Consider the following 13,545-nt stretch of genomic DNA (forward strand, 5'->3'; position numbering starts at 1 on the left):
TTGCTATAAGCTAAGTTGCATCCCTGGAGGCGGCAAAACTGCGTCCTGGTGAAATTGCGAATTTTTTTTTAAGTTAACTTGGACTGAAACGCCAAGATGTCATCCTTCGACAAGTTATCCATTCAAGGAGTGCGCAGCTTCGGCTCGAATGCCGAGGATCTACAGGTGAGATAAGTCCCAATTTTAAGCCCGACTTCTAGCCCCGCTCTTCGCCCTGCAGAGCATTACGTTTTCATCGCCGGTTACCCTGATTCTGGGCGAGAATGGGTGTGGTAAGACGACCGTAATCGAGTGCCTGAAGTACGCCCTGACTGGCGAGTGTCCACCGGGAAGCGATCGTGGCAGGAGCTTTGTGCACGACCCCAAAATCTTTGGGCTGAGCGAGTCCTTGGCACAGATCAAGATGCAGGTGCGCGACAAGCGTGGCGCCCAGGTCTCCATCTGCCGGACGATGAAGGTGTCCAACAAGCGCGGCAAGGCGACCTTTGAGACGCTGGACTCCACCATCAACTTCCTGACCGGCGCCGGGCAATCGAAGCGTGACAACCAGGACTCCCATAGCGGCCGCACCATGGACATCGATCTGGCTATCTCGGATTTCATGGGTGTGTCCAAGGCCATCATAAACAATGTCCTGCTGTGCCATCAAGAGGACTCCAGTTGGCCCTTGGACGAGGCCAAGAAGTTGAAGGAGAAGTTCGATGCTATTTTCGGCATCACGGAGTATAATAAGGCCCTGGATAAGATCATCAAGCTGCGCAAGGAAGCCATGGACGAGCTGAAGGTGATGGGTGAGTCCGAATCTTGGCAATTAGTAACGAAACTGCATTAACCACATTCCTCTGCAGAGGCTAACATGAAGCATGTGGCATATCTAAAGCAGGAAATGGAGGCAAGAACACTGGCCCTGCAGAAGGCCCAGCAAAAGTGCGACTCCATCAAGGCGCAGTGCAGCGAATGCGAGGAGGAAATGAAGCCTATCGAGGCTAGACTCCTGGAAATCCGGAACATAGAATTTGAGGTGGGCAAATACCAAGCGCAGAAGGTGGAAATGGAAACCAAGTAAGTAATAAAAGGTTCCCTTTGCTGTCATAAACTAACTCTCAACTTCATGGCAGGCATAAGAACTGCAAGGAGCAGATCTCCACTATAACCAGAAAAATCAAGACGCCATTTAATGGCTCCATGGCTGAACTGGATGTTGAGATCAATAATTTCGATCAGCGTATGAGGGAGATGAGGGACCAGCGCACAGAGACCGAGCAGGAACTCTCTCAGCTAAAGAAATCCAGCGCCAGCGGACAGGAGAAGCTGGGCATGCACGACAAGAAGCGATGCCTGGCCAAGCAGCGGCACCAGAGCGAGCAGGCTTGCCGGGCACAGCTGCTGAAGCGGGTCAAGAACTTTTGCCGGGAGCTACAGATCCCCATTGATGGCGAGCTCTCGGAGCAGCCCGAGAAACTGCTGGAGGTGCTGCAAGATATCGAAGCGGTTCTCATGAGCAAGCACTGCGAAATCACAGAGATCGGCGAGCGGAACGACAAGGCCGACCAGGAGAGGCAGGCCAAGATCGACGAGCTGCGTATTGAGCTGACCAAATCGGAGCAGGGCGTGACAGACAAGGAGAAGCAGCATGAGCTCAACAAACGCGAGAGCGAGAAACTTGAGGTGGATATCCAAAAAATCGAAGCCTCAATGCACGAGCTGAAAAAGCTGGAGAAGAAAATAGCTGAGGCTAACGAGCTCTACGAGAACACGATGAAAAATGTGGACCAGCAAGCCATGCGAGAGGCCATTACCGCCAGGAAGACCAGCATTGCCGAGAAGCAGGCGCAGTTTAAGAAGCTGGACGAGCAGCTCACCTTTCTGGGCTCCATGGCCAAACTGGTGGCCGAGATAAGTCTCAAGCAGAAGGATCTTGAAAAGAAGAACCAGGAAGTCCATCGGGTACGCAGTCGCCACGCGGAGAACTTTGGCAAGTTCTTCAAGGATCCAATATCTAGCAACTATCGCAGGTCGATGCAGGGGGCCTACGACAAGCTGCGTCGCGAGATCCAGGATCTCAACGAGCAGGCCAACGCGCAGAAGCTCAAAGAGCAGTCCTATGAGATCAAGCGCAAGAACCTTATCGACGACATAGCGCGTATGGAAAAGGAACTAAAGGATAGCGAAGAGCTGGTATTCCAAAAGTGTCGCTCAACTCCGTACGAGGACCTAGTGGAGCGCAGCAAGACGGCCATTTCCAAGCTGCAGTTCGACCATGGGGCCCTCAAGTCCGCCGAGGCCTTGTACAAGAAGTACGCTTTAGGATAATAGGGACTTTGTAAAGCTATTATTACATTCTATATTTTCCTAGGTATATACAGAAAATCGAAGAGGAGCCTAGCTGCCCTTTGTGTCATCATAATATGTCTGGCGATGAGGCGTGCGACCTAACCAACGAGCTCACCGATGAAATACAGAAGCTGCCGGAAAACATAACCAGAGCAGAGAAGGCTTTAAAAGCTGAGCAGTTAAAATACGATAACTTGCTGCAGATTAGACCGAATATTTTGAAGATAAAAGATCTGAAGGCAACGCTGCCCCAGAAGAAGGAAGATTTGAAAAAAGTCGAGGAACTACTAGGCGAGAGCGTCAGCGAATACGAAACGCTGTTGGCACTGATTGGAGAGCCCACTCACAACATGGAGTTGGCCAATTCGATGATGGGCGATATGACGTTGCTTGATGAGGCCTTAAAGGACTCGTTGCGCCTCACAAAGGATCTGGATCTGCAGAAGGTAAGTGGTAGTGAAAGCAATAACTTTGATTTTAATGTTTCCTTTTAATTAAAGGCCAAGTTGCCCGCTTCCTATGATGCCAGCGTGTCGATGGATGCCTTGCAAGCGGAGAAGAGTCAAGTTTCTAGGGACCTGGAAACGGAGCGCAAGGACTTGGAAGTCACTCAGAATACATTCCAGCAGCACATGGATGCCATAAATCGTTTGCGTGAAATGAAAAATAGGTAAAGACACATAATAAGGCAAAGAAAATATAGGACATAAGTCAGCTCCGATTCTTGCCAGCCTGAAGGACCGGCAAATTGTTTTGCAGGAAGGTGTGCAAAGTCTGCCACAGCTTAAGGAGCGGCTTGAGAAGCTCACCAATTTCTTGATTACCGTGGCCAAGGAAATTAGCGACCTTAGGGCAAAAATTCTGCCTCTGAAGCAGAACCTGAGGGCGGCCGTCGAAGAAAAGGATCGTCTGAAGGAGATAGAGCGAGCCCAGCTAGTCCAGTTGAATTCCAAATATAATTCCTACAAAAGCACAGATCAGGATATTCAGAGGTAAGTGCTAGTAGCATTCACTATTTGCTTTAACTTTACCCCTTCCTTAAGATTGAATAAAGAAGCTCAGGAATATGCCAAGTTGGATTTGCCAAATGAAATCCAAAAACTCGAGGACATCATCAAGACCACCAAAGATGAGCTGAAACAGTTGGTAAGTACTGGCAACTTCAATTATTAAAATATCTCAAATTTACCGCGCTTATTTCCAGGAATCGCAAATCACTTTGAAGGCCGATCAACTGGAGACCATTAAGACCGAGTGCCTCAACCAGCAGACGGTTGAACGAGATCTGAAAGACAATCGTGAGTTGAAGCAGCTGCAGGAGAAGGAATCGAAGCTGAACGAGGGCTGCCAGTCGCTCAACAAGCTGCTGGGCAACATGGACTTCCGCAGCGTTAGCAAGGAGAAAGTGGAACTAACCAAGCGACGGGACACGGCCACAGTGCGTAAGGGAGAGCTGCTGGGCCAGCTGGGGGAGATTAACAGCCAGGTGGGCAAGCTGCAGCGGGAGATCGACGAGCCCAGGTTCAAGGAGTCGCTGAAGAACTATCGCAAGGCCAACTTCGAGCTGCTGGTCACGCGGCGCAGCATCGAGGACCTGGGCCAGCATCGCTTGGCCCTGGAGTGGGCCCTCATCCAGTTCCATGCCGAGAAGATGGAGAAAATCAATCGCCTGATACGTGAGTACTGGCGGATGATATACCGCGGCAACGACATCGACTACATACAGGTGAAGACCGAGGATGGTAACTCAGATGCGTCGGCGGATCGCCGCAAGACCTACAACTATCGGGTGGTTCAGTCGAAGAACAATGCCGAAATCGAGATGAGGGGACGCTGCAGTGCGGGTCAACGCGTTCTGGCCTCCCTTATCATTCGCATGGCTCTGGCGGAGACATTCAGCAGCAATTGCGGCGTGCTGGCCCTGGATGAGCCGACCACGAACTTGGATCGCGTTAATATCACGTCCCTCTGCGATGCCCTCAACTGTATTGTGGAGGAGCGTCAGAGCCAGTCGAATTTCATGCTCATTATCATCACGCACGACGAGAACTTCATCTCGTCGCTGGGCAAGATCACCAACTACCACCGGGTCTTCCGCAACGATGACTGCAAATCGGTCATCAGGAAGGTGCAGGTCGGTTGATCAAAAGAAATACACGAACAATAAAATGTACTTTGTTATTTATCTAAAATGTACGTTTGCTTATCTTGTCATCACATTAATTTGGGAATTGGGTGTGTTGTCATTTAATAATAGAGTTTATTCGTCTCTCCATGCGGCTGCTTACTGTTCTTTTGTCCGTGCTCGTGGCCATTCATGGCTACTCCATGCAGTTTGGCAGGATGCACAGGGCGTCCGTTCCCATTTACGACGCTGAATTCAAGTTGAATCACTCTGCGGACTATATAGACGTGCAGTTCAAACAAAAGGTAATAAAACTGGATTGCTTTAATTTAATATTAAAGCTTTTGTATTTATTTCTAAGTCGACTGCATTGAGTTTCAATATAAACATGATATTGGTCCTCGATGAAAGCGATTGGGACCGAAGAGGCCGTGCAATTATTCTGTCTGGTGGTGTAGGAGTCAACTTTACCACCCTGAGACTGATGTACTCTCGGCCCAAGGGAGGGAAGATCACTGTACTCATATACGGATTGCCTCGGAATCGACCTATCCTAGATCTTAACACGAAATAGCCTCAATTATCCTTAGGGTCCCTCCAATGGTACCCGTCGTCTGGCAGATCGCTCCGGATCAGCGGTGATAGCCAGGCTATGTGCATGCGGTTGCCAAAAACAGTCCGTAAATTCCGATACACTCCCCGATCGTACTTAAGTTTGCTCTCCTTGGTGCGATCCGCCGACACGCCACCCCGCAGAACGATGGGCACGTGGTAGCCCAACAGAAGAACTCCATAAGCCAGGGCAAGGATATTCAAGCTGTAGAAGAGCAGGTACAGGTTGCTCCAGAGGCTGCCAGTCACCAGGAGCAGCATGGGACAGGTCAGCTTCAGCAGAGTCAGCCAGTTGCAGTAGACGTGGCCCTGGATGATCCACATGTAAATGGAGTTGTACACCAAGGCATACACCGAACCCACGAACAGATAAAAGATGAAGCCCATGAAGAAGCGATGGTTCCGCAGGCCGATGCAGCAGCCCGTGTACAGGCAGTGGTGATCCCTCTTCAGAACGCACACCTTACAGATCTTGCAGTGCCAAGATCGAGGAGGAGCCAACCGAGGAGGTGTGCACTCGGTGCACTCCCGCCAATCCAAAGAATCCGCTGGGGGCTCCACCTTTTTGACTGGGAAATTGAATTAAAACTGGGGGGAACCATAATACGAATAAACTATAGCTTACCATCCACACTTGTGTCGACCATCATGCAGGCAATCATGTTTCCCTTGATATTAAACACCAAAAACATGGCCATCAGGAAGGTGAAGGTGTGAAAGAAGCCACCTGGCTCATGGAAAGCGGGCAGCACCACCACAATCTCGAACATGAAGACCACCGGCAGGAAGATCCCTATGAGCAGGAAACACAGGACATCCACCAGCCGCCGGGGCAGCGGGTTGCTGCGGATTCTCATGATTCTCTCCCGAACTGAGAAAAAATGTAAACAAATGGGGACCGATCGCAAAGCAGCTGATGGGAGAACTGGCTAGCTCCAGCCAGCCGGTTGGCGGTGTCGTCACGTGCGTGTAAGCTTTATTTTATCAAGCTTTTGGGGCCAAAGCTGATGATAGGTTGCTGCCAGTGAAAAGCTCAAGTGTTTTAAGTGTTTGCGGCGAAAAGTTTACGATGCACTAACGGCCTTCACCCCCTTCTCCACCATTAAGTCGATGTTGCCGCTTGCCCGAGTTCAATATAATTTGATAAACTCTAAAGTTAAGCGAATTACAGTTTGATATCGAACGCGTGGAAGCGTAAAACTGTGGCAATGCACTTATCTCATCACAGGTACCACACGGCGCATGTTTGATGGCTCTCAAATATGTAATATATGTATGTTTAATGCCTGCGGCAATGGGCAACACTGAGAATTTAATTAAGTTGAAAGGATTCACTCCGCCACAAATCACAGTAATCAAGGTAAATCCTTAATTACATGGCTCTTTAGTGCCGACAGCGGATTGATGGCTCTAGCAAGTATTTATGGCGGAGTCAAGTGGCATTAAGTAAACAGTTGAAAATGGAAGTGTCGGTGGTGTCTAGCAGCACAAGGCGCGAGGGGCAGGGATCTTCAGGATCCTGGCTGTTCCTGTTCAAGAGCTTTTCAAGGAGTCTGCGGCAGTTCCTCAGCGAGACCGGTTTGCATGGTCTGAAATTTGTGGGGGATCCCAATCTCAGCAATTGGGAGAGGTGGGACTCCTTTTTCTAGAACTAATAAAGGATTAATCTATGCAAGGGTAAATCCCTTTCAGATCCTTCTTCTTTGGCTCCTTTGTTACGGCTCTTGTCATCACCATCCACCTGATTTCGAACATCTATGTCAAGTGGGGCAGCACTCCGGTGATAATTGGCATCAGTCCCCATGCCACCTCCATACTGAAGGTTCCCTTTCCGGCCATCACCATCTGCAACATGAATCAAGTGCAAAAGAGTCGGGTGTCTAATTACAGCGAGTGAGTGTGTGTATCCTTTCCTTTAATGAGTGAAAAATTAATTATTTAAATATAGGGGCTCCAACGAGAGTGCTCTTTTGAAGCTATTGTGCGACGCGGATAACTTGGATGAGGAACTGCGCGACGCTCAGTTGGCTGGAAACACCCTGAAGATATCCGACTTTGTGGCTAATCACTCTCAGGCCTGCGAGAGAATGCTACTCTTTTGCAGATTCAGTGCCGTCGAGCGGAACTGCTCGCATCTGTTCCAGCAGGTCCTTACGGATGAGGGCCTGTGCTGCGTCTTCAATTTTCAGCCTCCGGAATATTTATACAAGCCATTGTGAGTTGATTTATTATTATTACAATTTGAGGTATAACTTGTTAAATAGCTCCGATAGCGGACGAAATCTGACATCTGAAAGTGGCTTTGAGAGCGTGAAATGGGATCCGGAGACGGGTTATCCTGAGAAATTGCCTCCCAGATTTTATCCCTCCACATCAAGTGGTAGGTTATAGATTTCAGATTTTAATTATAATATAATAAATCCAAATTAAAATGTAGGCACAGGCATCACCTTGGGATTTACTGCTGTTCTGGATGCTGAAATGAGCGAGTATTTTTGCTCCTCGACCAATGGACCAGGTTTTAAGGTAAGTTCACAAGGATTTCTATCTTTCTTAACAAGTATATACTTTACAGGTCTACTTTCACAATCCCGTGGAGGTACCTATGGTCAAGGAGGCTGGCTTAATTACAGCCATTGGCTATGAGACCAATTACCGCATCGAAATGGTTCGTTCCGAGGCAGTTCCCGCCATTCGCTCCATATCCCGCGATGGCCGGCAGTGCTTGTTCAAAAACGAAAAGGACCTGATCTTCTACAGTATCTACACCCGCCTCAATTGCGAAAACGAGTGCCTGGCTGCTTATCTGTACGACAACTGTGCCTGCATTCCCTATGATTATCCGCAAATCTACAGCAATGCCACCACCTGTACCATGCGGGACGCTCATTGTGTCCGACGCGCCCAAAAGGCAGCCATTCGGCAGGGAGAGGTCAAGTGTCTGAGTCAATGCCTGCCCAGTTGTTTCGATCTGAACTACTTGGCCAGCGGCTTTTCTTTTCCGTTGGCCACCGGCAAATTTCAGCTGGCCAACGGGCTGGTGGAGGGCTTCAACAAGTCGTATCTGAGCGAGAATATAGCCGTAATCAATGTGTACTTCCGGGAGTCTGTTTACTACGGAAATATGAAGAATGCTTACGTGGGTTTGACGGAGTTTCTGTGTAAGTGAAAAGATTTTTTGATAGGAATTTATTGAGAATAAGAATTCTTATTTATAGCCAATGTTGGCGGTGTAATGGGTCTGTTCATGGGTTTCAGTGTCATCTCATTGGCTGAGATTCTCTACTTTCTGATACTCAAACCCCTCTCAGAGCTCTTCGTTTGGAAAAGGTCCTCCCAAGTGGACCCTGTTAAAAGTCTAAAACATAATGCTTTTGCCATAGAACATCCGGAAACCTTGAATAATTCAACTTTCTGGCATCCACAGGAACTGTACCCCAAGGGTTTTACATTGAAAGCCACCGAAAGGGTGAGACGGATGAAGAGAAATAAAAATATAACGAATGCCTTTGTTAAGTAAGAAATTATTTATGTATAATCACATAATAGGGATACATATGTAATCTGCCATGTCATGCATCTCATTGGCTGACACTAACAAAATAAAAGCGTAAAACATTATGACTGGAAGCTAGTTTATGGTTTTCCCTTTCATTTGTTCAGGAAAGCCACGAAAAAAGCAGGAATAATTGATTTAAACATGAAGTGAATGCAATGCACATTTAAATAATGCATTTGGAATGAAAACCATTTTATGCGGTGAGCATAGAAACATATTTTAAGCCCTGTAAATGGTATTTAATTTAATAATTTTTAGGGGTAAGTAAGAACTATTAAAAAGTGTAATTTAACAGATATCCTGACTCCATTTTAAGCCTCTTCAATACACTCAACAAGGCTAACCAAGCAGTTCTAATATCTCGATTAAATACCGAGGGAAAGGTAAACTTTTTGACTCTTTTAAACGGTCTTAAAGTGCAAACTTTGATATATGCCATGCATACCTATATGTGTGTATGTAGTATCCTTTACTTCCCCCATCCAGTTGCTCCCCTGATGGAGTGCCGAGCAGCTGGAGCAGATGTGCTCGAGCAAGGAAAGGGTCTTTGGTAATAGAATACTCCAGCGCCTAATGCAATTAGCAAAGTTTCCTGGTTAAAAGGGCGGCCGTTGAGGTTCGTCGACTTACTTTTGTGTATGGTACTCTGCCTATTTATGCGATATATTTTATGTCAATAAGAGCATTTTGGCCAAAATTACTTTTTGCCAAGGCAGCAGTCGCCCTGCTTAACTATGTACTGCCACGATTGTATGTATTTCGGTAGTAAAGCAAGAATGGCACTTGGGGGCTACCAACCACCTCCACCTCCACCTCTGCCACCATCTTGGCCGCGTTGAAGATGGCACATTTCTGCGCCGACTTGCACTCTGGCGGAAATTCCTTTGCTGGGAACACGCTCCGCTTTCTGAGCGTTAATTGCTGACCTCAACCTGCACATAAAGCGACTAATTTTCGCACACAGCGTTGCGTGGGTGAGTGGTCCTAGGTCCTGCATAGCTGCATGAATTGTGCGGCACAGTTTCCCCGACAGCATCCTGCGTGGTCGGTCCTTTTTCTACTGCTGCAGGATTTCTTCTTAAACCGCCCGAAGGCTGCGAGAATGAACGAAATGAAATGCATTCGCATTCGCACAGTTGAAGACAATTTGCAAAATTGCATCGCTCTTGATGTTTTCACGTGCATTCCATCTGTTTTCCGCCCCCGTGTTTTTATGGCAAGTCAACAATATGCTGCTGGTCCGGCACAGTGCGTCCCATAGCCGTAGGAATTTACCTGAATATTTTCTATGAAAAGCCAGAGAGAAAAAAGGTAGAGAAATTGAAATTCAAATTCCGCTGGCTTCCAGCATCCAATTGAATTTCGGGCGGCTATCAAATAAAAGTTGTTTGCCTTCTGAACTCTTGTTTATCTTTGTCAGCTTTAGAGATTATCTTTTCTGCACATTTATTTGCTTACAAAACGTCCAACAATTTCGAAATGCACTGTAGAGGGGGCGGGCGAGTTCAGGACTTGGGGTTTTTTCGAGGGTGTTTTGCCATCTAAAACCGAGTACAAAAAGCTTTGCTCTCGACCATCTTTCAGGCGATAAGACAACTGGTGCAAATGATTACGACGTGTTCCCTGGGCCACCGTATATCTATACGTCTGAGGGGGAGGAGGAGATGTGCCCGAGATGTAACCCCAGCTAGGAGCTTCGTAAATGTCAAGAACAGAACTAGATTCAATTCTTTATGGCCGTGTTAACGAGCCAATTCTCCCCTGGATGCTGGCGAGGAGCAACCGCAACGAAGAACTTTGGCACTGAATGAAAAATTATGCCATTAAAATGGATGAAACCGAACCACAAATAATCCTTAAAGCCCTGCCAGGCCAGGCACTGTCACTCGGTTAGTTTCTGGGGCGAACTAAGAGGAGATAGCGACCTCAGCACACGAGTAATTAACAGCAAATTTTCTGCCAAAGTTATCAAGTTGACAATAAAGTTTTACCCACCAACTCTAGCTCTATCTCTATCTCCATCTCTATCTCTCTCTCTCCTCGAGGCGCAGCCCACCTGATTAAGGTATAAATATTTGATTCTAGTGTGGGAGCCCCGCCAGAACCCAAGAAGGGTGCGACGGCTCCGTGGCCTGGCATTGTCAACTTTATGGGCTTCCTGTCGCACCCGGCTCAGTTATGCATGGAAGTGTATTCATCAAAATGTAGTCTCGCAAATGTCTGCGTAAATGCTGCACGTGTGCCGTGGGTTATGGAAGGGATGGAAAGGGTTCTCCCCAACCGGATGAGAATGATTCGTATGCAAGCTGGTGGCGGAGGGGGGCAAAGCAATTCGATCGAAAGCCAAGGAAGCTCTACAGAGCTCTGCAGACCTCGGGGGAGAAGTTGCATGCGGAAAAGCAATTAAAACTTCTTGTCAGTGTCTCGGAAGTGTTTGTTCATATTTTATGATGTTTTTCGTGTAGAAAGCTGGATTATGAATGTGTCACCAAGAAGTGTTGTCGCTGCTTCATCTCTCTGCTTCCTCCTGGCATGCAACAAGCGACGTTGTCATTGAGGTTGCAAAAGTAATGTATAAAATATCACACATCCGCCCCATTGGACGGAGCAAGCAAGACCGAAGGCCGAACTATAACAAAATTTAAAATGCGTCAACTTCATGGGTAAACACAACACATGGGAGAGTGTAAACAAAACTTTAAGCCCGGCCTGACCTTTATTTTCGACAGCATTTGATTGAATTATTAATAGAATGTTAGATTGGGAATGGAAAATGGCATTCAAAGGAGTCTTTCCCCTTCTATATACACACACCTTAAGTGCATCGATATTTTCTCGAAGCATTTTGACGTCTGCCACTTAGAAAGGCACACACAGCTTGGCTATAATATTTGGCTAATGGAACCCCCCAGCGATTGGTGTAGCAGCCATAATGGCAATCACCTATGGCTGAATGTGTGTGCATCCCCCGTATCACATACACTCGCCCCGTCCACCCACTCATATTTGACGCGGTGGCCCACAAGAATGGCTTCCCTGGGTGCCGCCAGCTAAACTCGGTGCTAAAACTCGTCACAAATATGCAAATTTCGGGCGCCCACTCCAGCAGCACCTGCCTAATGCACCAAAATGCATTTGAAATTGGGTAATTTTACACATGCAACGCCGCAGGCGACATTGTCGAGATGGTTGTGTGGGTGGCGGGGAGAGGGCTTAAAAATGTATTTTGGCTTTTGGATTGGACAGATAGAATTCAGGGCAACACAAACATACAAACATGCATACAGACGTACGACGAAGTGCTGAATGTTCAAGTGGGGTCCGGGATAAGCCCCACCGACAGGCTGAATAATCAGGACCATCAATCAGGACTCCGAGCCCTGCACACCTCATTAGGCTAATCGTACAATTGCGCACGGCCGGACACACACAAAAAACATGGGTCTCTGTCCTCGGACTGCCTCGGGGGGGGAGGCTTCCACTGGGCGGGGATCTGGTCTGGTTTAACCGCACCGCAATTTGCCCTTATGCGCTAAACAATATTTCATTTTTAAGAGTTGACTTTTCACGCTCGCCGACAGGCGGCTTAACATTTTAAATCCATTGTGGCGCCACCGCAAGGACTTTTCGACTTTTCCTGCTATTTTATTAATGTGCAACTGCGCCGCCGCCTTTGTGAATCCTTAATCAGCGGCCGGGGCTTTAGCCTACATATATCTGTACTTTGTAATTATATTCAAAAACACAAAATATGGAAATACGGCAAGTGAGCCCAAAAACATTGAAATCACTTCCTGAAAACAGTCAGCCAGCCGGAGCAGAGCGCCTTCCATTAAAGTGCTTTGTTTTGAATTCGATTTGTTCCCAGTATTTTCTCCTGCTACGGTGTTAGTACGCAGAATCTCCTGAAAGGGGGACAGCATCCACAGTTGGGTCGACTTTCAGCTTCAGTCCTCCACAGATGGTTGAGCTTGGCAGTCGGAGCTGCGGCCCCTTTTTGTGGGGGATTTCAAGACCAAAAAAATAACGAAAATATCTAAAATTGATTTACGTTTCCTAATGTGGGGAATGTTGCAAACAAAGCAACTTTATTGATGTATTTTTGCCCATTCATGGCATACATGTCACTCATACGTACTGTAGGCCTTTGGGAGCAGATAGGTTTTAATTTACTGCCACAATTGGTTTTAATTGATCTATGAATTTCCATTCAAAAAGCAGTTTAGGCTTAATGCCTAGTCAGCATACATAGAGAGAAAAAATAGTTCACTTTCGCAAATATTTAGATATGATTTATGTGCAAAATTAACAATTTATTAGGTTTTTAAAGTATTGAAGTTATTTATTTATTATACTTAATAAAGATTTACATATTTTCTCTTACTTATTGGATATTTAGGTAATAAATTGATATTTCTATAAAATTGAATATTTAAATCGATAAATGTCCTATAAATCGAACTGATTTTTATATCGAAAGTCAGCAAATCTTGTTCGGTTGTTTAGTATTTCTTACAAATTAGACAGATTCTTCCTATAAGTGGTTCCCTCATAAGCAGCAATTTTTTTTTAAAGTAAATAAAATGGTAAGACAATATTTCTTTGGATAATATCGAAAATATCGATATCTTAACGTGCGATAAATGTTCAACTTTGCAATATTAAGAATTTCGATATATCGAACATGTATTGATCATGATATTTAATTTTAATTTAAGGTTTTACCCATATGTATATTCTTCAGTGCATTTGCTATTAAACAAAAACGTAGATGGCTTGTGGTATTCAAATAAAACTCATTGGCCTGTCAAATGCGTGCTCTAGCGACCAAATTGATAAATTTCCATTTTATTTAATAACTGAACGGATAAACTTGGCCCCCACGTATCCATATCCTGATGCGTGCGGCTAACAT

At 46.3% G+C, this 13,545-nt stretch overlaps 4 protein-coding genes across 4 annotated transcripts; 3 read left to right on the forward strand and 1 right to left on the reverse strand.

Moving 5' to 3' along the window:
- The first annotated feature begins 13 nt into the window (after nucleotides 1–13).
- rad50 (DNA repair protein rad50) lies at nucleotides 14–4,526 on the forward strand. The gene is made up of 9 exons (XM_017172286.3): nucleotides 14–165; nucleotides 221–791; nucleotides 849–1,062; nucleotides 1,119–2,297; nucleotides 2,357–2,780; nucleotides 2,835–3,004; nucleotides 3,066–3,326; nucleotides 3,378–3,480; nucleotides 3,539–4,526. Exons 1-9 carry the CDS (start codon nucleotides 97–99, stop codon nucleotides 4,475–4,477), a joined length of 3,930 nt encoding a protein of 1,309 aa, XP_017027775.1. The 5' UTR covers nucleotides 14–96; the 3' UTR covers nucleotides 4,478–4,526.
- A 14-nt stretch (nucleotides 4,527–4,540) lies between these two features.
- Nucleotides 4,541–5,702, forward strand: LOC108077937 (uncharacterized). Its single transcript, XM_017171474.3, has 2 exons — nucleotides 4,541–4,764; nucleotides 4,821–5,702. Exons 1-2 carry the CDS (start codon nucleotides 4,609–4,611, stop codon nucleotides 5,031–5,033), a joined length of 369 nt encoding a protein of 122 aa, XP_017026963.1. The 5' UTR covers nucleotides 4,541–4,608; the 3' UTR covers nucleotides 5,034–5,702.
- On the reverse strand, nucleotides 4,769–6,001 carry LOC108077986 (probable palmitoyltransferase ZDHHC24). The gene is made up of 2 exons (XM_017171529.3): nucleotides 5,697–6,001; nucleotides 4,769–5,640 (listed from the first exon to the last, which is right to left on the reverse strand). Exons 1-2 carry the CDS (start codon nucleotides 5,926–5,928, stop codon nucleotides 5,036–5,038), a joined length of 837 nt encoding a protein of 278 aa, XP_017027018.1. The 5' UTR covers nucleotides 5,929–6,001; the 3' UTR covers nucleotides 4,769–5,035.
- A 530-nt stretch (nucleotides 6,002–6,531) lies between these two features.
- Nucleotides 6,532–8,591, forward strand: ppk12 (pickpocket 12). Its single transcript, XM_017171473.1, has 7 exons — nucleotides 6,532–6,701; nucleotides 6,764–6,964; nucleotides 7,020–7,286; nucleotides 7,336–7,451; nucleotides 7,509–7,597; nucleotides 7,647–8,232; nucleotides 8,290–8,591. The coding sequence occupies exons 1-7, from the start codon at nucleotides 6,532–6,534 to the stop codon at nucleotides 8,589–8,591; spliced, it is 1,731 nt and encodes a 576-aa protein (XP_017026962.1).
- Nucleotides 8,592–13,545: the final 4,954 nt, after the last annotated feature.

Source organism: Drosophila kikkawai, chromosome 2R (genome assembly GCF_030179895.1).
Source record: "Drosophila kikkawai strain 14028-0561.14 chromosome 2R, DkikHiC1v2, whole genome shotgun sequence".
In the NCBI taxonomy this organism is placed as follows: Eukaryota; Metazoa; Arthropoda; class Insecta; order Diptera; family Drosophilidae; genus Drosophila; species Drosophila kikkawai.

Coding starts and splice junctions, on each gene's coding strand:
- rad50 (XM_017172286.3), top strand. CDS start 97: ATGTCATCCTTCGACAAGTTATCCATTCAAGGAGTGCGCAGCTTCGGC. Junction 792..848: donor GGACGAGCTGAAGGTGATGG/GTGAGTCCGAAT, acceptor ATTCCTCTGCAG/AGGCTAACATGAAGCATGTG. Junction 3,005..3,065: donor TTGCGTGAAATGAAAAATAG/GTAAAGACACAT, acceptor GATTCTTGCCAG/CCTGAAGGACCGGCAAATTG.
- LOC108077937 (XM_017171474.3), top strand. CDS start 4,609: ATGCGGCTGCTTACTGTTCTTTTGTCCGTGCTCGTGGCCATTCATGGC. Junction 4,765..4,820: donor ACGTGCAGTTCAAACAAAAG/GTAATAAAACTG, acceptor TTTATTTCTAAG/TCGACTGCATTGAGTTTCAA.
- LOC108077986 (XM_017171529.3), bottom strand. CDS start 5,928: ATGAGAATCCGCAGCAACCCGCTGCCCCGGCGGCTGGTGGATGTCCTG. Junction 5,641..5,696: donor GGTCGACACAAGTGTGGATG/GTAAGCTATAGT, acceptor TCAATTTCCCAG/TCAAAAAGGTGGAGCCCCCA.
- ppk12 (XM_017171473.1), top strand. CDS start 6,532: ATGGAAGTGTCGGTGGTGTCTAGCAGCACAAGGCGCGAGGGGCAGGGA. Junction 7,598..7,646: donor CCAATGGACCAGGTTTTAAG/GTAAGTTCACAA, acceptor TATACTTTACAG/GTCTACTTTCACAATCCCGT. Junction 8,233..8,289: donor GGGTTTGACGGAGTTTCTGT/GTAAGTGAAAAG, acceptor TCTTATTTATAG/CCAATGTTGGCGGTGTAATG.